Raw genomic sequence first — 23,472 nt, forward strand, 5'->3', positions numbered from 1 at the left:
TGGCCAATTAATGCCGCAGGTAAAAGAAAATGAGAAGTAACGAAGTATTACATGTAAATGAGAAACCACCTTATGCATGTTGCATATCACATATTCCAAACTTTGAAATATCTGTGAAGCCAATTGGCTTATATAAAGATGGATTCGAGAATTTAAATCAGTTAAAATGAAATAGCAATAAAGCCCACTACTTCTGCTGGAAATTGGTCTTAATTGTTGAACACTAATAATATCGGCTGAATGCCATTGCATGCGTTTATCGGTGTCCATTTACATGAGTATGACTTAATAGTACGCTCTCTTATGGTTTTAATTGGATGACATCAAGTGTAGTTAGATATCTACTTTTATATACTTGAACATATGTGTTTTTATGTACTTGATCCATATTGTTTGAATTTGTAATAGATTTCCTATTTAGGAAAATTATTGCTTATCCATATGTAACATAGTTTATAATGAGATTCATTGTGTAACTTGGCTAAGATTATTGCGCTTGATAGTGTAACTTGACCACTAATAAGCGTTGCTACAGTTGAATAATCTAGAGAGAGAGCAATCTTTCAACTAAATCAGACTTTTACTTATTTTTTTAATTACCTTACTTCCTAACATTGGAATGAATATTATCTAAATTGACAACCTCTTTCTAGGGGATTAGAACGATGAGATTAAAAATTATAAAGACAATAAGCTAGACTCGGGATTAACACTAAAAGGAAGGAAATGGGTTAAAGAAAATGCTAAAACGGGGCAGATGGCAGCTTCTTATTGGCCAAGAATTGCCTAACTAGCTGTAGAGCTTGCTTTGGCTTGAATGTGGGAACTTGATGTCCAGCTCCTCTTACTGTCACAAAGGATAGTCCATCATAGCCAACTGTCCATCCACCAACCTATTAAGATTTCCCACGTTTAGATTAGTTCTCAATGTTAAGTACAATGTAAATTTAAAGTAAAATGTATACCTGCTTATTGTTAGTGTACCAAGGAGTCCAATCTTCATTGATTTTCAATCCAAGTTTTCTCAAAGTTAATCTTGTAGCAGTAACTGGGATTCTACCATCGGTATCTCCACTGATAAAAATAGATAGAGAAATATAAGATTTTTAAATATTGGTCTTTTACTCTTTTTCCCTCAATTGAAAATCTTCAAAAGAAAATTACATGTATCTATTATCACTTACCTATACACCCAAACGCGCAGACCACCATCGATAAGTTTCTTGATGGTAGGAAGCATAGAAGATGGTGCGTCACTCCAAAACGTAATATTGTCGCTGCAAAATAAGAAGATTATTAGTTACATATAAGATAATAAACCTAATATACACGGAAATTATGAAAATTTTAATTTTACTGTCTATGTAATTTTTCAGGTAACTAGTTCCAGTTATTACAAGCAAAGTTAAACTCATTACATAGAAATGGCAAGTGATTTTTGGAAAACGAAATACTCCAATAAAAAGAAGTTAAAATAACAAAGGGCATTTTGCTGACCTGCAATGAGTCCATCGATAAGGAATTTTAGTGACATTTGCATGGAGTGCAGCTTGAACATCTGGTCTATTCATATACATTTCTGTGTAATCGGACAGACAAGGATCGTACCCTGTTGGTCTTTTGTGCCATCCTTCCTGCATGTTACAATTTTGTATCTTTAGGCCTGAAAATAAAATAAAAAATCCCTCCTATTCCTGTATATAGTAATAAAGCATTGCAAGTATTTTTTTTGCCAATTAAGTAAAAGAGGAGCTAGCAATGATTTCTTAAACGACAAATCTCTCAACTCTTTTTTGGTAGGGAAAAATGTAAAGAAGATGGGAAAATTGAGGGGTAGTTCAGTATCACTTAGCCATAGTTATTTATATACATTCTCACCTCAATATTATCAGTTAGCTAGAGGTAACTAATTCGGCTTGGTGTAATTAAACACCGCGTGTGGCCACATTTTTTCCTGATGAGGAAAGACTTAGCGATACTAGTAATTTGTACACCAACAATATATACATACGTGACATGCATGCGTCTATATAATTTATCACTTAATCATGATTGAAGAATATATCAATTTAACTTAATGTATCACTTAATCATGCTAAACTTATGCGGCTTGATATAAATATCGTTTTACTTACAATTCTGGAGAGGGACTTGGGGGCAACTCCACGAATAGTTGGAAGGAGTCTGGTGCTGCTGCTACTGAAGTTGCTGTTAACACATGTAGGGACATAAAGGCTGTACATGTCTACGATTTTGTAAACATCAAAATACTGATTAAGAAGATCGTCGCAGTCATCGCCAGGATGTTCCAAGCTGAAATTGCAAACTCTCTTAATGGAATGGTACAAATGATCTGATATCACCGCATGATCCCATGCATAGTCTATCATTCCCTTTTGGTCTGTCTCGTCGTCCATCAATGCATTGCCTACCTGCAATTTTTCATATTTTCATAATAAAATTAACTCATCATATGAAATAATAACGTTTTTGATAAATTCGAATACAGAATTTACTGGATGGATTAGGATTTAACTTGTGATATTGTACTCCCTCTTTGCCAATTTTTGTGATACTTTTTGCTTTTCGAGATTCAAACTTGTTACTTTTGACTGTGTATTGGAACATAGAATTTGTAAGTTTTTGAATTGGAAACTATGTAAAAAGTATTATAAGTTTCAATACTTAATAATTCAAAATACTTAAAAGACATATGAAAAAAATGATCAAAGAATAATTCGTTTGACTCTAGAAATCCGAAAACTGCCACATAAATTAGGATCGAGAAAGTATCATTTATCTCACTACATGAAATAAAAAAAATAATACTTGTGAGCAGCGGAATTCGTCACAAATTCCGGTGTTGCAAAAATTTTGTGACATGAGGATAAAAATTTCATAAATTGATGATTTTGTCATAAAATCGTCACAAATCCATCACAATTTTGTGACGTACCTGTCCATTAAATATAAGTAATTAGTCACAAATGAGAGCATCTCTTATAGTGTCATTAAATATAAGTGTTTACCCGAAAAATCGGATAATGTTAAATTTAGATATGGTTCTAAGGGTATGCAAATTTCTTTGATACAAAATGACAATACGGGTATTTTTGCTATAAAATGGGAATGATGGACGGGAAGACTGAAATGAGTTAGAAAAACAAGCACAATGAAATCTTAATATATCTTGGAGGACCTCCGTTCTATTGCAGTCTATCCCCCTTTTTATAGTAGAGGGTCACTGCTTTATCTATAACAACATAATAAAATAATTCATATAGTGGAGGACCCATGATGGTTTGTCTCTTCCTTGATTCTCGCCAAGATTCTCTCCCTCGGTGCGGTTGTAACGGCTCTTGTCTGCGAGCTCGGCACTGGCTCGAGCTCGGTGTTAGATCGAACCCCCAGTCTAGGTTCGAGCTCGGTTCTGCTTTGGGGCATCGATATTCGGGGCATGTGTCGATCGGTGTTGCCCCATAGTCCGATTCGGACACGGGCTTGATAATGATATCGAGTTTTGACGTTGATTGGTCTTATAGCTCGAAGCTCGACGTCCCTACTTCGGAATTCGTCCGAGCTTGTCATGTGGATACCCTTCGATTGAAACGTCATTGTCTCGACCGGTCTTTATGACTGAGAATCAGTTTTGACCGTACACAGATAGTCCCCTCGTTTCTCGGAAAGGATGTGGCGAGGAACGATATGATTTCCATGCGGCTCGATCAAATTTATGCTGACGTTTCTATCGAACCCGATCTTGACGTATGTGATAGCTGTCCCATCGGCTCGGTTTTACCGAAGCATTTAATGTGTGTCAGATGGTGGTCGGCCACCGCTGATACCGAATCATCATGCCTTAGTCTATAAATAGTCTTTCCATACAACCTTTACCACTTTTGCGCCTTCTCTTCTTCCAAACTTTCTTATTTATCCTCTCTATTTCGCTGCTACGGGGCCGCCCATACCAGAATTTTGGTGTTGTCTATTTCTTCACCTTCCTTTGCACTCTTTCCTTTCATATCAATGGTGAAAACTTCCAAAACCGTACCTCAGAAGGAGAAAGCTTCTTCCTCACGGCCGTCTGATGATAAGGCGCCGGTGGAGCCGTCAGTTCATGACTATGTTCCTGGCCCGTGCATTTTGAAGACCGATTTTAAGGTGGAGAATCCTTCCTTTGTTCCGGGTCGATATGAACACGTATCGATGTATACGTGCTCTATAACAGAGGATCACCTCGAGGCCGTCAGAAAAGACTGCAACTGGGGTTCCGAGGTCGTGTTGCAAATTCCATCTTCCGATGAGAGTGTTACCACTTACGTGGAGGGGGTTTTAAGTGTTTATACTTATCCCTTCACACTGGGACGCGTCGACCCGGTGATTATTAATTTCTGCAAAAGGTATCAAATCACCCTAGGCCAAATTCATCCCTCTTTATGGCATATAGTGGTCTTATTGCGCTTCTTCTCTATCAAAGCCGGGGGTTGGATTTTTCTCTAAACCACCTCATATGACTGTATCAGCCTCAGATGTTTCGAGGACTAATCAGACTTCATCGTCGGGCATCGAAGGCTTTGATGTCGAGCATCGAATACAATGATCGGGGTTGGATGGGTCGTTATATTCGAGTGAGGACTCGTGATCTCATTCCGGAGGAGAAGATGTCGTTCCCTGAAGAATGGAATTTTGACCGTAAGTGATTTTTGTTCACTTTTCATGTCCTTTTCCGATTTTTTCTGATATCCTTTCCTGATGTTCAGCTGTCCCTTGGATGCCACAAGCGGTGCCTGACCTCGAGGACTGGGTTCGAAAGTTAGCCTCGACCTCCTCTTACGCCGAGCGCGTTTGGCGTGATTTGGCAAAAGGTAGATGGGAGGCCAAGAACCATGGTGAGGTTTGCTTCTTGTTTCCTTCGAAGTATTCTTTGCGTTCTATTCGTTACCGATTTCCTTTTGTGCAGGCGTAACCAGGGATGCCGCTTTGAGACCTTCGAGCGGTGAAGAAGGAAACAAGTCCCTAGTCCCTAAACGTGGGGAAGATAATAAGTGAAGAGCTTCCTCTCGGTCAGAGGACCCCAAGCCCAAAACTCGAAGGGTGAGGAGAAAAGCAATTGCCCTTTCGATTGACTCGGTCCAACGACTGAGAGAAGAAGAAGAAGAAGAAGAAAATAGCTCCTCGGCTTTGGTAGTCCGATCTACGGAGGCCATCGAGGTTGCCAGAGCTCCCGAGCCGATGGCGGCTATGCCTGTCGGGGTTGTTTCCGAAGACCTGAGTCTCGACCGGAGTACTCCGAGTGATTTGCTCGGGGCTATGACAATGGGTCATTCGCCTTCTCTTCCATCTTTTTCTGAGGAGGCATTGAAGGAAGCTCGAGAGTTGAAGACTCCCGATATCGGCGCAGGCTCTGGTGCAGGGGATCCTTTTAGGGATTGTTTTACTGGAGTCGATGATGGTTCCGATATCGGTGACGCTTCTCTTTTATTAGAGGAGGCTCAGCTTTTCATTACTCGGGTAATGATTCTTCCATACTTGGTTTCTTTGTTCTTTTCCATACTTGACTCGTGTTTCTTACTGTGCAGGCCATTAGTAGGTTTCGAGTCGATCTTAGCAAGTGTGAGGCCGAGCTCCGTAAGGTCTCAGGTGAGAGAGATGCCCTACGGCTTCTTTGCAGCCAAAAGGACGGGGCTATAAAAGACCTCCAAGCGGATTTGGCTAAGGTCCGTGAAGAAGGGGTCGAGCTCGATAAGCAGGTAAGCCTCGTTCTGTTAAAGTATGGGTCTGACTCAACCGTGGAAGTTAACCCTTCATTGTCTCAGTTGCAGCAAAAGATCGAAAAGATCGGGTTACTTCGAGAAGAAGTCGATCAAATCCGAGCTGAATGCAATTGGTGGAAGGAGACCCTTAACCGCCTGGCAGCGGAAAAAGAAACCATCTTAACAAAATTATTATCGGCTGACGTTCAACTTCGAAGTGTCAAGCAAAAGGGGTCGGTTCAAGCTAAGAAGATCGAGGAGCTTGAAACATGACTTACTGAGGCTAAGGCGAAGGTTGAGTCGTCGAAAGTCTTGGCGGATAAGTCCATTGCTGTATATCGGGCTGATGTTGAGGCTGCTCAGATGGAGGCCCGGGAAGCGGCGAAGATCGCCGATACTCAAGCTCATTGGGTTGCCGAACTTGCTAAGTATAGGTCTCGGAGGGAGACCCTCGAGGAGATACACGCTCGAGGTTTCGACCTTACCGAAGAGGTAAAAAAAGGCAAAAGAGCTCGAAGCGGAAGCTGAAGCCTTAGCTTCTGATGATGATGATGATGAATATGGTAGCAAAAGCGGATTCGGAGACGGGGAAGAGCTCGACCAGGAAGCTTAGTTTCTAGTTCTTCATGTTTGTACATTAATCACGTAGGCAACTTTTGTATATATATGTATAATCAGGTCGACTTGTTTTTGTTTTGTGAAGACTTTTAATCGAATGTTGACCTTGTAGTCTCTCTGATCGATCAGATTTGTAGCCCCTGGGTTTGCTTGTTGAGTCGATGATTCAAACTTTGAAGGAACATAATCCGTAGGTGTAATGTAATGGTTGAGTTAATGTAAACTCAGAGTAAAAGTAGCTTATTAGCCGTCGAGTGAATGTTTAGAACTTGAAATATTGTAGCCCGTAGGCGTAATGGTCGAGTGAGTGCTTGTTCGAACTCGGAATAACAGTAGCCCGTAGGCTTAATAGTCGAGTGAATATTTCGAACTCGAGATAATGTGGCCCGTAGGCTTAATAGTCGAGTGAAGAACTCGAGATAATGTGGCCCGTAGGCGCAATGGTCGAGTGAGTGTTTCGAACTCGATATAAAGGTAGCCCGTAGGCTTAATATTCGAGTGATTATTTCGAACTCGGAATGAAAGTAGCCCGTAGGCTTAATATTCGAGTGATTATTTCGAACTCGGAATGTAAGTAGCCCGTAGGCTTAATGGTCGAGTGAGTGCTTGCTCGAACTCGGAATAACAGTAGCCCGTAGGCTTAATAGTCGACTGAATGTTTCGAACTCGAGATAATGTGGCCCGTAGGCTTAATGGTCGAGTGCTTGCTTGCTCGAACTCGGAATAATAGTAGCCCGTAGGCTTAATATTCGAGTGATTATTTCGAACTCGGAATGTAAGTAGCCCGTAGGATTAATAGTTGAGTGAATCTTAATTTTGGTTGCACAATAAATCTCAAGTCATTGCACATGTGTTTATGTTTGGGCCAATCTATATGAGCAAGGTTCATTTTGACCATTTGGCTCTTACAATTTTTCCTGTTGAAACCCTATTGTTGTGAGATGACTTTCTTGCATCTGAACTCGATGTATTTGAGGGCCCTGATGCCCCCCGGTATTCGAGGTCGGTTGGAAAGAGGCCTCGGATATTGTTAAAAGTGCAGCACGATCGATGGTTGCCTCGTTAAATAACTTGCCGAAAAACCCATTTGGGAGAAAACCGGTCTAAGGGAAAAAGAGTGCAACGCGTGCTTTTAATCGAAAGATCTTCTTCAGCTCTTGTTCGGACTTCTGCATGGGTCAGTTAGATGAATATGAAAAGGTCGTACCTTAGCAATAGTATTGTTTTAGATGTGATACATTCCAACAGCTTGATAGTTGTTTGCCGTTTATGATGCCGAGCCTGTATGATCCTTTTCCAACGTTCTCGAGCACCTGGTATGGTCCTTCCCAATTTGGTCCTAATTTTTCTTCGTTTGGATTCCGAGTATTGATGGTGACTTTTCTTAACACTAAGTCCCCGGGCTTGAAATGGCGAAGTTTAGTTCTTCGATTATAATACCTTTCGATTCGTTGCTTTTGGGCGGCCAATCGGATGAGGACAGCTTCTCGTCTTTCGTCCGATAATTCAAGGCTGGTGTTCATAGCCTCGTTATTTGATTCTTCCGTCATGAATCGAAATCTGGGACTAGGTTCACCGACTTCGACTGGTATCAATGCTTCGGAACCATATACTAAGGAGAATGGGGTCGCCCCCGTACTGGATTTTGACGTTGTTCGGTATGCCCAAAGGACTTCGGGCAGGTTTTCTCTCCATTTTCCCTTCACGTCGTTCAATCTCTTCTTCAGGTTTCGAAGAATAGTCTTGTTCGTTGATTCGGCCTGATCGTTCCCACTGGGGTGGTATGGTGTTGATAATATCCTTCTTATTTTGTGATCTTCGAAGAATTTTGTGATTTTGCTGCCAACGAATTGCTTCCCATTGTCGCATACTATTTCGGCGGGTATCCCGAATCGGCATATGATATGATCCCAAATAAAGTCTATAACTTCTTTCTCTCTTATTTTCTCGAACACCTGCTCTTCAACCCACTTAGAAAAATAGTCAGTCATAAATAAAATAAATTTGGCTTTACCTGGGGTCGATGGCAGAGGGCCGACGATGTCCATTCCTCATTTCATGAATGGCCATGGGGATAGGACCGAGTGAAGTTGCTCTCCGGTCATTGGCGCAAACCTTTGACATTTATCACACTTACGAACAAATTCTTTTGCATCTTTGCCCATATCGATCCAATAATAGCCCGCTCTGATCACTTTTCGAACTAATATGTCGGCACTGGAGTGATTGCCACAAGTGCCCTCGTGTACTTCCCGGAGGATGTAATTGGTATCTCCCGGACCCACGCATACCACCATCGGTCCATCGAATATTCTTCAATATAGTGTTCCGTCCGCAGCCAACGTAAATCGAGAAGCTTTAGTCCGCAGGGCCCTGGAATCTTTAGGGTCTGAAGGGAGCTTTCCGTTTTTAAGTATTCAATATACTTGTTTCTCCAATCCCAGGTTAAGCTAGTAGAATTTATTTTGGCGTGCCCATCTTCGATTACCGATCTTGAAAGTTGAACGACAGTCCCCGAGCTCAAATCATCTACCTCGACCGACGATCCCAAATTTGCAAGAGCATCGGCCTCATTATTCCGTTCTCGTGGAACATGCCGTAGGGTCCATTGTTTGAAATGGTGTAAAGTGATAATCAGTTTGTCCAAATACCTTTGCATCCTACCTTCTCGGACTTCGAAGGTTTTGTTTACTTGACTCACCACCAGTAAAGAGTCACAATGCACCTCAATGACTTCTGCTCCTAAGTTTCTAGCTAGTTCGAGACCTGCAATCATGGCTTCATACTCGGCCTCGTTGTTAGTTAACCTGATAGTTTTAATAGCTTGCCTAATAATGTTACCCGTGGGAGGTTTCAAAACTATGCCTAACCCGGACCCCTTTATATTCGAAGCACCGTCCGTAAAAAGGATCCATACCCCGGACGATATACCTGATTTCAAAAGGAGTTCCTTTTTGACTTCGGGTATGAGGGTTGGCGTGAAGTCGGCCACGAAGTCTGCTAAAATTTGAGACTTGATGGCCGTACGGGGTTAATATTTGATATCGTACCCACTGAGTTCGATGGCCCATTTGGCCAATCGGCCTGATAGTTCGGGCCTATGTAAAATATTACGGAGTGGGCAGGTGGTTAATACGCTTATGGGGTGACATTGAAAGTACGGCCTTAACTTTCTAGATGCGCTTACTAGCGCAAGTGCCAATTTTTCTAAGTGCGGATACCTAGTTTTCGCTTCTCCTAAGGTCCTACTTACGTAATAAACGGGAAATTGCGTACCTTGCTCTTCTCGAACTAGGACACTGCTTACGGCGACTTCCGATACCGCCAAGTACAAGTATAGTTTTTCGTCGATTTTTGGAGTGTGAAGTAGTGGTGGGCTCGATAGATATCGTTTCAATTCCTGTAACGCTTGTTGGCATTCCGGTGTCCATGCGAAGTCGTTCTTCTTTTTGAGTAGGGAGAAAAATTTGTCACTTCGATCTAATGATCTTGAAATGAACCGGCCTAAGGCAGCAATTCTTCCCATTAACCTTTGTACAGCTTTCACGCTATCCACGATGGTGATGTCTTCGATGGCCTTGATTTTGTCGGGGTTGATCTCAATTCTCCGATTTGACACCATGAAGCCGAGGAACTTGCCCGAACCGACCCCGAAAGCACATCTTTCGGGGTTGAGCTTCATGTTGTATTTCCTCATAATCTCGAACGTTTCCTGCAAATGGGCTAAATGGTCCTCTGTGCGCAGGGACTTAACTAGCATGTCATCAATATAGACTTCCATTGTTTTACCTATTTGTTCTTCGAACATTCTGTTTACTAGGCGTTGATAAGTAGCTCCTGCATTTTTTAGCCCGAAGGGCATTATGTTATAACAATATGTTCCATATCGGGTCACAAATGAAGTCTTTTCCCGATCGTCCGGGTTCATCTGAATTTGATTATACCCGGAATAGGCGTTGAGAAAGGTGAGGATCTCATGGCCGGCCGTGGCATCGATCATGCGATCGATGTTGGGCAGTGGAAAGGAATCTTTGGGGCATGCTTTGTTCAAATCCTTATAGTCCACACACATTTTAAGTTTGTTCCCTTTTTTAGGTACTACAACCACATTGGCTAACCATTCGGGGTATTTTACCTCCCGAATGGACCCTATCTTGAGAAGTTTGGTTACCTCGTCCTTTATGAATGCGTGCTTTTCCTCGGACTAGGGCCTTCTTTTTTGCTTCATCGGTTTGAACCTAGGGTTCAAGCTTAGCTGGTGCGCCGTTATATCCGGCGGGATCCCTGTTATATCTAGATGGGACCAGGCAAAACAGTCGATGTTATTGATAAGAAATTGAATGAGTTTCTTCTTGAGTTCAGGGCTCAAACCCGTTCCCAGGTATACCTTTCGTTCGGGCCAGTGTTCGATCAGTATGATTTGCTCCAGTTCCTCAATTGTTGATTTGGTGGCATCGAAATCATCGGGGGTTACAAAGGATCGAGGGATCCATCGATCATCATCATCTTCTTCAATGTTCTGCTTACCTGGCTAGGTCGAAGCCGATGTCTGTGATTGCTATTTGGCGCTCTGCTCTCCGATTGTGTCTCCTTCTGAACCTGATCCTTTTATCGGCGAAGACGAGGATATTGATTTTCTTCTTCGACGGAGAACATTTCCTTTGCGGCCGGTTGTTCTCCGTACACTATTTTGACACCTCCCGATGTTGGGAATTTGAGGACCTGGTGTAGGGTCGAGGGTACGGCTCTCATGCTGTGGATCCACGGCCTTCCGAAAAGGGCGTTATATCTCATATCACCTTCGATCACGTGAAACTTCATTTCCTGGATGGTTCCGGCCACGTTTATCGGTAGGGTAATCTTGCCTTTGGTGGTTTCACATGCTATATTGAATCCGTTTAGAACCAGAGTTGCGGGTACGACCTGATCTTGCAGACCAAGCTGTTATACAACCCTCGATCTGATGATATTGGCCGAGCTACCTGGATCAACTAACACGCGCTTAATCTTAGTTTTATTCATGAGTACGGATATTACTAGTGCATCGTTATGGGGTTGGATGATTCCCTCTGTATCTTCATCACTGAAGGACAAAGTCCCTATGGGTGTATAATCTTGAGTTCGAGATCGCTTTTCCCTCACAATCGATGTTTTAGTGCGTTTAAGCATCGATCCCTGAGGGGCATCGACGCCGCCGATGATCATGTGAATGACATGTCGCGGTTCTTCTGGCTCGTTTTGCTTGCCAAATTCCTTGTTCCTAAAATGCTTCTTCACCCTATCACTCAGAAATTCCCGAAGGTGTCCTTTGTTAAATAAGCAAGCCACTTCCTCTCTTAGTTGCCTGCAATCTTCCGTTCTGTGGCCATGGGTGCCATGATATTCGCACATTTGATTGGGATTCCTTTGGGCAGGATCAGTCTGCATGGGTCGAGGCCATCTAGTATCTTTGATGCGTCTGATGGCCGATACGATGGCGGATGTATCAATGTTGAAGTTATACTCCGATAATCGAGGGACTTCTATAGGATCGACATATTTATCAAAGCCGTTCTTGCTCATAAGTCCTCGAGAATTTTGCCCCCAATCAGTCCTTCGGTTGTTCCGAACCGCATCACGTGCTGAATCGTTATTCATCCGATCTGTGTCGTACGGCTGGTATCGGTCTCTGTTCGACCTTTGTTCTCTGTTGATTTCCCTCTGATTTTTAGTGGTTGTGTGGTTCTGACGTACGGGCCCATACGGAGCTCCCAATTGATCATCTTCGACCCTGATTTTTGATTGATACCGGTTGTGTACATCTGCCCAAGTTATTGCTGGATACTCGATCAAATTTTGTTTCAGCCGATGTGATACTGTCGAACTTAGCCCGTTCAGTCCTTGGGTGAAAGCTTGTACGGCCCAATCATCTGTGACCGGTGGCAAGTCCATACGTTCCATTTGAAATCGGGATACGAATTCCCTCAGCATTTTGTTACCTCTTTGTTTTACTTTGAAGAGGTCTGATTTCCTTTTTGCAACCTTTATGGCACCAGCATGTGCTTTTACGAACGAATCTGTTAACATGGCAAAAGAATCAATGGAATTTGGTGGTAAGTTGTGATACCAGATCATTGCTCCCTTTGCGAGGGTCTCTCCGAACTTTTTCAACAACACGGATCCGATCTCATCATCCTCCAAATCGTTGCCTTTGATGGCACATGTGTAGGAGGTGACGTGTTTGTTAGGATCGGTCGTACCGTTATATTTGGGAATTTCGGGCATACGAAATTTTTTGGGGATTGGTTTTGGGGCCGCGCTCGAGGGAAAATGCTTTTGTATGAATTTTTTCGAATCGAGCCCTTTTATCATTGGCGGAGCCCCAGGGATTTGATCGAACCTAGCGTTATACGTTTTCACTTTTTTGTCGTTGGCTTCGACTCGTTTTGTGAGTTTCTCGAGCAATTTAGCAATTTCAGGAGCGGTCCCCGATTCCTGCTCGTTTGATTTCACTACGGCGGGCTCCGTTCTGGGGATGACTTCTCGAAGAAACGGATTGGAGTTCGGCCCGCTTTGCATATGAGTTCGGCTCTGCAACTGAGCTATCGCTGCTTGTTGGGCTTGTAACATTTCAAAAATCATACGCAAGCTGACCCCGATTTCCCCCGTGCTGTAGGTGTCTCGGGCTATGGGTCGAGCACCGCCCTGAACGCTTCTTTCCGGTTCAGAACGCTGATTCGCTTCTAGAGCTATTTGTGAATTGATATCCAATGGTACTTCGGCTCGAATTTCGGGTTCTTCGATTCGAGCCTCGTTGCCGTCGTCAGGTAGCCTTCTGGCCCCGGGCGTCAAGTTGTTGGTTTCATCTTGAAGGCCGGCTTCGAGGTCGATAGGTAGAGCCATTGCTGATTTGAAGTTGTAAGCTGGAGTGTACTGTATATTTATATCAAACAAACACTGTTACCCTTAGCCCCACGGTGGGCGCCAAACTGTTTACCCAAAAAATCAGATAACGTTAAATTTAGATATGGTTCTAAGGGTATGCAAATTCCTTTGATACAAAATGACAATACAGGTATTTTTGCTATAAAATGGGAATGATGGACGGGAAGACGGAAATGAGTTAGAAAAATAAGTATAATGAAATCTTAATATATCTTGGAGTACCTCCGTCTATTGCAGTCTATCCCCCTTTTTATAGTAGAGGGTCACTGCTTTATCTATAACAACATAATAAAATAATTCATATAGTGGAGGACCCATGATGGTTTGTCTCTTCCTTGATTCTCGCCAAGATTCTCTCCCTCGGTGCGGTTGTAACGGCTCTTGTCTGCGAGCTCGGCACTGGCTCGAGCTCGGTGTTAGATCGAACCCCCAGTATAGGTTCGAGCTCGGTTCTGCCTTGGGGCATCGATATTCGGGGCATGTGTCGATCGGTGTTGCCCCGTAGTCCGATTCGGACACGGGCTTAATAATGATATCGAGTTTTGCCGTTGATTGGTCTTATAGCTCGAAGCTCGACGTCCCTACTTCGGAATTCGTCCGAGTTTGTCATGTGGATACCCTTCGATTGAAACGTCATTGTCTCGACCGGTCTTTATGACTGAGAATCGGTTTTGACCGTACACAATAAGAAGAGACGAATTCAAAATCTAAAGTCAATGAGTTTACAAGGAATATGATTTTTATATGTATGTATTTCAGATAATAAATTCAGCTAAACTTTCGTAAATGATCCTAAATCCGCCTTTGACTTTAAGATGTTAATTTGCTGCAGTAATGGTCGAGATCGAGTTGGTAAACACGTACCATAATTCCTTTGAGATTTATGTAGTCCTCTTTTATGACTTTTTTATTGTTGTCAAAGATCTGCTCTGCTAGCTGGGGAACATAGTGCCCTGAAAAAATGAATCGTGTATTAGCCACATATATGATCAGTTGATTATATACAAAAAGGAAATTAGTTGACAAAAAGAGATAATCCACATGTTGGGTGTTGGGTGTTTGTGTTTTTTTTCTTTACCAGCGTAGCTTTCGCCAGCTATGTAGAATTCATGGGTCTTGAACTGTGGAAATCGTCGAAACCAATTGACCAGAAATTTATATGAATCTTGGGCTGATAAATAAAAAGAAATGATGAGCAGAGATAAATTTAAGAAGTTAGCATTTGTGAGGAAAAAAATTGAAATAAAAATCACGAATATTAAATTCGTAGAATAACCAATTATTTACCTGTAACAGTATCTCCAAGCTCTGTGATATCACTAGAGGTGTTTGTGTATGAAAATCCAACACCAACAGGGGATTCCAAGAACAATAAGTTTGCAGCTGGAAATATTAATATACACAGTTATTAGTACTACGAAAAAGATATTTTTATTTCTAATTGTTTGATGAAGGTCTGCAAGTACTAGGATAAAATCAGATGTCTAAAAAGAAAAGGAAATATGAGCTAACAAAAATATTTTTCTCGAAAAAATGATCTAATTTCAAGCTGGGTTGTTATTTTAAATGATCAATATTTTTAAGGCAAAAACTTTAGAAGGCTCTACATTAACGCAGAAAATTACTTATAATGTTGATTAATTAGAGTAGATATTTGGTTACATAAGGAAGATTATTTTCTTCTATGAAATTGATAATTTTATAGTCAATTTCACCTGACAAGTATTTATGCTCAACAAAAAACGAAAATAAAACTTAAATCAAAATGTAAGTAACTTTTTATCCAATAATTTCAGCAATCTTTTTATTTTTCCTCTTTACCTTTATTCCATGAGAAATTGTTGAACTTGAGCTCTGGCTTATTTTTCTGTGTGAAGAAAGGCCCTAACTCTTCTGCTTCACCGTAGCCAATTGATGAGCATCCTGGGCCTGAAATGTCAATGACAAAGTTCAGCTTAAGCCAGTTCTGTAAATTCAGCCCGGAAACATTGAATTTATGCTGAAGAAATTCAAAAATAGCTAAATTTACAAGTGACAATTGAAAAATAGTCACAGTTTTAAAAGTAATCAAAATTTAGCTATTTTTCATAAAAGATAAATCTGAACGAAAATACTGTTCAAAATTAGAAAAATATTCCAGCATAATATACTGGAGTTCGAATTTTTTACATGTGAACTTCCAGCATAATATGCTGGCAGGGGCGACTCAATACTATTGGGGGCTAAAGCAAACTTTAATGAGAGACCTTAAAAAAATTTCTCAAAAAAAAAAAAGGATATATATATATATATATATATATATATATATATATATATATATATGTGAAGTCTATTTTTCTAACTTTTTGGGATGCAAAGTTATGAATAATTGTTTTATAATCTATTTCTTCTAATATTTCTTTTTCAATTGATAAACTATAGCTTTTCTAGAATAATATTGTGAGATGACTTTCTTGGAAGAACTAAGAAAATATAATTGCAATGCATTGTACTGTATAATTGTAACTTTGTGAGAAATATATAAAAAGAGAGATCTCAGTATTGTAAAATGTAAACCGAGAAGGAAGTGGAAAGGTCAAGTTGAGAGAAATTATCTAGTAAAAAGAATAATTGTGATGACTTCTTCCAAAATTTGCATTCTCAAGGTCACCTTAATTGATTTTTGGGGCCCACTTTTTTGGTCAAAGGTTCTTAGTAGTATATCTTTCCTTTTACATGCATGTATGCAGTACTGTTTTTAAAGGAAACCTCATATTGTTTTTCTAAAAATGCTCCCTCCGTCCACTTTTACTTGGCATGTATACCAAAAATAGATTTGTATTTTTACTTATCACTTTACCCATATTAAGAGAAGACAAAAAAAAATTTCCTGTTATACCCACAGTATTTATTACTCATTTCAAATTATTTTCTCAAATCCAATAAAATATACATCAATTAATATGAGTATCATGATAAATTATGCACTTCATTTATTATTTCTTAAGGAGCGTGAAAAGTCAAAACGTGTCAAAGTAAAAGTGAACGGAGGGAGTATAAGCTTATGATCCTATTGGTACAAGTGCCCCCCCCCCCCCCCCCATCCCTCCCCCCTCCAAAAAAAAAATTAGGGGCTTAAAACCTAGGCTTTATTGGCTTTACCCAATAGCCGTCCCTGTATACTGGAGTTCCATCATAATATTTTAAAAGTTCATACACAAGTGTTCCAAACTCCAGTATATTATGTTGGAATTTTTCGTGTGCAGGAGTTCCAGCATAATATGCTGGAAGTTCATACACAGATTCGGCAATCTCCAGTATATTATGCTAGAACTTTCTGTGTGCTGGAGTTCCAGTATAATATGTTGGAAGTTCATACACAAGTGCACCAATCTCCAGTATATTATGTTGGAACTTTCCGTATTGTATTAAAATAGTGGCTATTTTTTAATGACTTTACAAATGCTGACTATTTTTCAGTTATCAGTCCAAAAACTGGCTAGCCCGTGCTATTTTAACAATTTATGCTTCAATTGGTGGCTCAAAAAATGAGGGCATTAAAAGGGTGGCCCCCAAACTGCTAGCCACATTATCTCTCAAGTTTAAATCTCAATGGGTCTGTTGGTTCGAAACAAGGATTTAAACCCGCGATAGATAATAAGTAAGGATTTTGGTACCAAATTTATATTGATACTAGTTAATCCAATAACCAAACACGAGATAAATGTAATTTCAAATTTTATACCAGGACCCCAAACGGTTTAGGAATACGAGTTTGACATTCAACGAATCTACTTATTAAAGGTTCAAGGAGGAAGTATTTTTCTATGCATTTATGACATTCATAATTGAGACATAAGTTGTAGGAAATGAGACATTTTTACGTGTATACTTGGGCTCAAGGTCCAAAATAGCATAAAGCGGTGAAAATAGCACAGGTTAGCCAATTTTCGCACTGATAATTAAAAAATAGACAGTGTTTGCAAAGTCATTGAAAAACAGTCACTATTTTGTCTGCAACACGGAAAGTTCCAGCATAATATACTAGAGATTGGTGCACCTGTGTATGAACTTCCAGCATATTATGCTGGAACTCCAACACACGAAAAGTTCCAGCATAATATACTGGAGATTGGAGCACATGTATATGAACTTCCAACATATTATGCTGGACTAGTAGATTATGCTGGAACTCCAGTATATTAAACTGAAAGTCTAGTATATTATACTAGAACTCCAGTATTTTATGCTGGAATATTTTTCGGATTTTGAACAGTGTTTTCGTTCAAATTTATCCTTACATAAAAAGTGGCTAAATTTCGATTACTTTTGAAACTGTGACTATTTTTTAATTACCACTTGTAAATTTGACTATTTTTGAATTTAAAAATGGGATTTTGATTTTCATACTTGGGCTTATTATCCATAAGTTGTACAAAAAGGGCCATCTGTTTCGGGAGAGAATCATAAATTTTAAGCTTCAATCATCCTTTCCTTCAGTTCAAAGAGAAAAAAGTGAGTGAATCATTACATTTATTTACCTTTTCAGGCCAAAAGTTTTCGTTTTCTTCGTTTCTTTTGTCCTTTTTTTTACTATGTAAGATTGTTTCATTTTCCACCCTTGAAACAAAAATTAATTCAATAAATAATATTTCTTTATTTTTAATCTACGTGGGGAAGAGGGTTAAAGCTCTCCTTTTTTTCTCAAATGACAAAAAAAAAAAAAAAAAAAAAACAAGTATACCATAGGCAACTCCTTGGTTTTATACATTTTTTTCCTACTATCCATCTCCACCCTCGACTAAAAGGAAAATAAAACAAAAATGTCATTTGTAATTATACCTAGAGTGAATTTATTAATTAGAGAAAAAAAGAGGAAAATGAGATGATGAAAGTTAATTCGTTAGGTGCCATAAAAATCCAGAAAGTCTTGCACATGTTTTTCTTCTTTGTTTTATGGTATGATTCTAATTACTTGTCTTTGCTTTTAAGCATAGCTCGACATTATGACATATCATAATTTAAAGCTGCCCATTCATTTCGAATGTCTTAAGGTATTATTTCAATAGAAAATTTGTCTACATATATGTTGTATGTACATTACCTAAGGTCCAATTGTTTTGAAACAAAAATATATGTGATGATCCGAAAGAGCATCTAGAGTTTTAAACCTTAAATCTATGTTTCGAACCCTCTGATAGCTCCTTTAAGCATTCCTCGATTTCAGTGCGCAGTCCGGATATTTTTTCGAAAGGTTTTTATGTTAAAAATTGAAAAATATGAAATTTTGCCTTAAAAATCCATTTGAGGTGACTTTGATCAATATTTTGAGCAAACGGATCCGGATCTATATTTTGACGGTTTCTGTGGGTCCGTATCGTGATTTAAAATTTGGGCGTATGCCCAGAATCGAATTCGGAGGTCCCTAGCTTGAGTTATCGCAATTTGTTGAAAATTTGAAGTTTAAAGGTTTAAAGAATTTATAAATTGGACTGATGTTTGACTTTGTTGATACAGGGTCCGAATTTTAGCTTCGGAACTTGGTATAGGTCCATTACGATATTTATGACTTGTCTGCAAAATTTGGTATAAAACAGAAGTGATTTGACGTGATTCGGACGTCCGGTTGTTAAAATAGAAATTTTAAAGTTTTCTTGAAATTTTCATTTGATTTGGTGCCCAATTCATAGTTCTAGGCATTATTTTGGTGTTTTGATCGCGCGAGCGAGTTCGTATAAGGTTTTTGGACTTGTGCGCATATTTGGTTTGGATCCCCCAGGGGCTCGGATGAGTTTCGGATAGCCTACGGACCTTTTGAACCTATGAAGTTTGCTGGTTTTTCACTTCTGCTGATTTCTGGTGTTTCTTTCTTCGCGGTCGCGAATATACTCCCATGTTTGCGAAGGGTAAAATGGGCTGGGGGAGATTTTGTTTTGCGCGAACGCAAAACCTTGGCCGCGAGCGCGAAACATTGGGGGGCCTGCTCTACGCGAACGCGACCAGTCACACGCGAACGCGTAGCGTTAGATAGGCTGGGCAGGGGAGTTGAGGTAACTCTACGCGAATGCGAACGCGAACCCAGTCTCGCGAACGCGGAGGTGAGGCGGGTTAGACCTTCGCGAACGCGTGGAGTTACTCGTGATCGCGTAAGCCAGTTAGGCCATGCTCTTCGCGAACGCGTCAGGTTTCACGCGAACGCGATGAACACCTGACGCCAGTGATTTAAAACAGTCCCAAAACGGGATTTCTTCCATTTTTCATAAACTCTTCATTAGAGCTCGGCCTAGAGGCGATTTTGAAGGAAAAACTCAACACCAATTCATAGGTTTGTACACTTTAATTCATTTTCTTCCATTTCTAACTTCACCCATTAATTTCTAGCCCCAATCTTTGTTCTTCCATGGTAGAAAACTAGGGATTTAAGAAGAATTGAGGATTTTTGCGACTTAAGGATTTAGACCACAAATTGCGGTCGGATTTCAAAATTAATTACATAATTGGGCTCGGGGGTGAATGAGAAAATAGATTTTGGCCCGAACCTCAGGTTTTGACCAAACGGACCTAGGGTCGATTTTTGACTTTTTGGAAAACAATGTGAAAACCCCAAATTTATGCATTGTAATTGATTCCTTTAGCAATATTTGATATTATTGAGTCAATTGTGATTAGATACGAGTGGTTGGGAGACGGATTCTAGGGGAAAGGCTCAGGTAGAGCTTTGAGTCGACTTTTGGAGCGAGGTAAGTATCGTGGTTAACCTTGACTCGAGGGATTAGAACTTGTTTGCTTATTTGCTACTTGTCTAAATGTTGGATACAACGTATATGTGAGGTGACGAGTACTTATGCGTTGTTGTTGGGTTAAAGCATACGGGTGGGACTTATTCCTTGTAATTTCTTTCTTTCTTTCTTTCTTTGATCTTAATATCCACGCTTAGACTAGTTAATTACTAAATTGATTGTTCTTTCCGCACTTATGGACTATCTGTGATAATTGAGCATTATTTCTGAAGTAGAGATTGGTATAGTAGAACCATTGTTGACATAAGACTTGATCTTGCTTATTCTACCTCCCTGTTGTTATATGTTCATTGTGCCATGGCAAGGGAGAGTGTTAATGCATGAAGGGTGATGCCGTGCCGTATTTGAGTATTAATGCACGAAGGGTGATACCGTGCCATATTTGAGAGTTAATGCACGAAGGGTGATGTCGTGCCGTATCTATTGTTCATGATGAAATTGAGAGTAAAAGCACGAAGGGTGATGTCGTGCCATATTTATCATTTTATGGTGAGATTGAGAGTAAAAGCACGAAGGGTGATGTCGTGCCCTTATTACTGTTTCATGGTGAGGCTGAGAGTAAAAGCACGAAGGGTGATGTCATGCAGTTTTATTCATTATGCTTGTTCATTTTGTTGATTGAAGGCTTATTGACTAATTCTGGTTATTATTCCCTATTGCAGTTACCTTATCTTGTACCCCTCTCGCACGTCCCCTTCCCACCAGTACTTGTTAATTCTTTATTTGTTGTTATTTTGTACGTATTTTACTGTCTGTACAGGTTTATTTACGTGGGTGTCCTATCATAGCCTCGTCACTACCTCGTCGAGGTTAGGCTCGACACTTACGGAGTACAATGGATCGGTTGTACTCATACTATACTCTGCACTTCTTGTGCAGAATTTGGTACTGGTCCCAGCTGTCCGTGAGGCGTCTCAGCTCGGATTGGCATTCAGAGATTCGAGGTAGATCTGCTGGCGTCCGCAGACCTTGAAGTCCACTTCCAATTCCCCTATCTACTGTTCTTTTCATTCGAGACAGCTGTATTTATTTCAAACCCTATTTTGTAGAGATTCTAGAAGCTCGTGAACTTGTGACTCCAGATCGGGTTGTACTTAGGTATTATTGATTTTATATCATTTGTATTCCGTTTTAGTTTCTCTTCGGCTTAATTGGTATTACTTAATTGAATTGATTAAATATTGACTTAAAAATCCCCTAACGCTGGCTTGCCTAACAAGTGAAATGTTAGGCTGTCATCACGGTTCTAAAGGTGAAAAATTCCGGATCGTGACAATATACTTGCTCATAGACGGTCATGGTTTCAACATGACAGCGATTGGGCAAAGCCTGAACAATAATAAATTCCAATACTTATAAATAAATAATAAAAAAAAAAAAAAACCCAGCCATCCTTGTAGAGTTGGGTGTCTATTCAATATTCATATTATCCACAAAATTTATAGGAAGGAAATCAATCAATTCATCTTGTCCACAAAGCTATAGATATGGTTATAAGTTAGACGTAATAATTGTAGCAACTTAATAATTGCCGGCATTAAGGATGAAAATGTGATAATGAGTTAAATTCTGACAGAGAATTGTCTAATTACCAAATCTTATTACCAAATAACGGAAATATGCCATATATATTGTCTTGCTTAAGCAAGAGAATTCTAATTTATATAGTACTTACTACAAGAATGATTGGTTTCTGACAGACTAAAAAAATAACAAAGCCCTCAAACATATGATACAATTAACTAGACAAAACAGAAAATTATATAAAAGACTAAAAAAATAACAAAGCCCTCAAACATATGATACAATTAACTAGACAAAACAGAAAATTATATAGAAAATTACTAAGCATTTTTGTTTTGTAATTTTGGTTACTTTTACCTTTGCAAAATAATAATCTAATCAATTTTAGTGATCAGTTCATTTCGCTCATAGTTAATAGGAGACTATCTTATATTTTGATAAATGAATAATGATAAAAAAAAATTTGTGAAAGAAATTCACATCAACGGCCAATAACACATATCCAACAGCTAGCCTATAATGTCAAATTTTACAGTGCAGTTGTACGTTGTAATTGTATATATGTATAAATAACTCAGACTATAGATCATCAAATGTTATTATTTTCATATTATCCACGGCTAGTCTTTAAGCTAGACTGTGAAATATATGAAATTCACGGAATTCAATGCATAACTATAAGATAGCAACATGTCAAGGTTGTAGTACATAAAGAAATAAATTGTATTACGGGACAGGGAAAACAAATAGTAACTAGCATAAACTTTAATTTTGGGTGGAGTCTAACTTCGACACTATGGCATCAAAAGGTAGATGCTACTAACCGAAAAACCGGATAACTTCGATAGTTTCAACCTTTAAATTTTAGCATTAAATTTATTGTGTTTTCACAATTATGGGCTCAAAATATAAGTATTTCATTTTAGTGCTTTTACATATATCTTATTTTTCGTGTCGAAAATATTGAGTTCGATTGAAACATAGCTAATAAGCTACATCCATCACTATGTATAACTAGGGGTGGCAAATGGGCAGTCGGGTCGGATATGGGATGGGTCGAAAACGAGTAATGAAAAAACGAATAAATTATCTGGCCCGAGCCATATTTAATATGAATAAAAAACGGGTTAACCGGCGGATAATATGGTTACCCATATTATCCATGGCTTCTTGAATATGATCACTTTTGGGAGAATTCCTATTCTCCCAAACTTGAGGAACTGGAATATACCGATAATATTATTGAGAATGACAATTTGTGTGAATTAAAATATATTTATGTGTTGTTTGGTACTTACCTCCATTGAGCCATAAGAGAAGTGGTTTCTTCTCAGGATTGGTAGTGGCCTCAAAAAACCAATAGAAAAGTGCTCTTCCATGAGTCTCGTTGACAGTAACATATCCAGCATATTGCTTGAAACTCACCGGCGGCTGACCGGGTAATCGGTTAACTCGGTCTGCTTCTTGTTGAGCCAAAGCTTTTTCGCTAATGTGACTTCTCGCTAGTACTCCAAAATTCAGAACAAGAAGAAGATGAATATAAAAATATTGAAACATTCTACTATATATTTTAGAGTATATCTTTCTTTTCTCTCTACTTGAGTTTTTAGCGGGACAGAGGACTGTGTGTGGTTTATATAGTAGTGAGACAGATAAGAAGTGATCTGTCACACTCTGTTATTATTTCCTTCAAATAATTGGTTTCATTTATAATAATATAGGATTTGGATTTGGATTATAAGCACTGATTGAAAAAGAATTTTACACCATCAGCATAGAGGTTTAATTGTTGCACCAGGTCACCTGATATGGTTTGCAAATTGCAGGTAACCAGTTCATTTTCGCTATGGAAAATAATCTGTAATTAGTTTTTA

General features: G+C 39.5%; 1 protein-coding gene across 1 annotated transcript; it reads right to left on the reverse strand.

Moving 5' to 3' along the window:
* Positions 1-561: 561 nt before the first annotated feature.
* On the reverse strand, positions 562-23,223 carry LOC107784316 (serine carboxypeptidase-like 34). Its single transcript, XM_075226640.1, has 10 exons — positions 22,897-23,223; positions 15,117-15,224; positions 14,583-14,678; positions 14,374-14,466; positions 14,160-14,248; positions 2,136-2,432; positions 1,498-1,634; positions 1,185-1,277; positions 966-1,074; positions 562-893 (listed from the first exon to the last, which is right to left on the reverse strand). The coding sequence occupies exons 1-10, from the start codon at positions 23,153-23,155 to the stop codon at positions 744-746; spliced, it is 1,431 nt and encodes a 476-aa protein (XP_075082741.1). The 5' UTR covers positions 23,156-23,223; the 3' UTR covers positions 562-743.
* Between the last annotated feature and the right edge of the window lie 249 nt (positions 23,224-23,472).

Source organism: Nicotiana tabacum, chromosome 12 (assembly GCF_000715075.1).
Source record: "Nicotiana tabacum cultivar K326 chromosome 12, ASM71507v2, whole genome shotgun sequence".
NCBI classification, from domain to species: Eukaryota; Viridiplantae; Streptophyta; class Magnoliopsida; order Solanales; family Solanaceae; genus Nicotiana; species Nicotiana tabacum.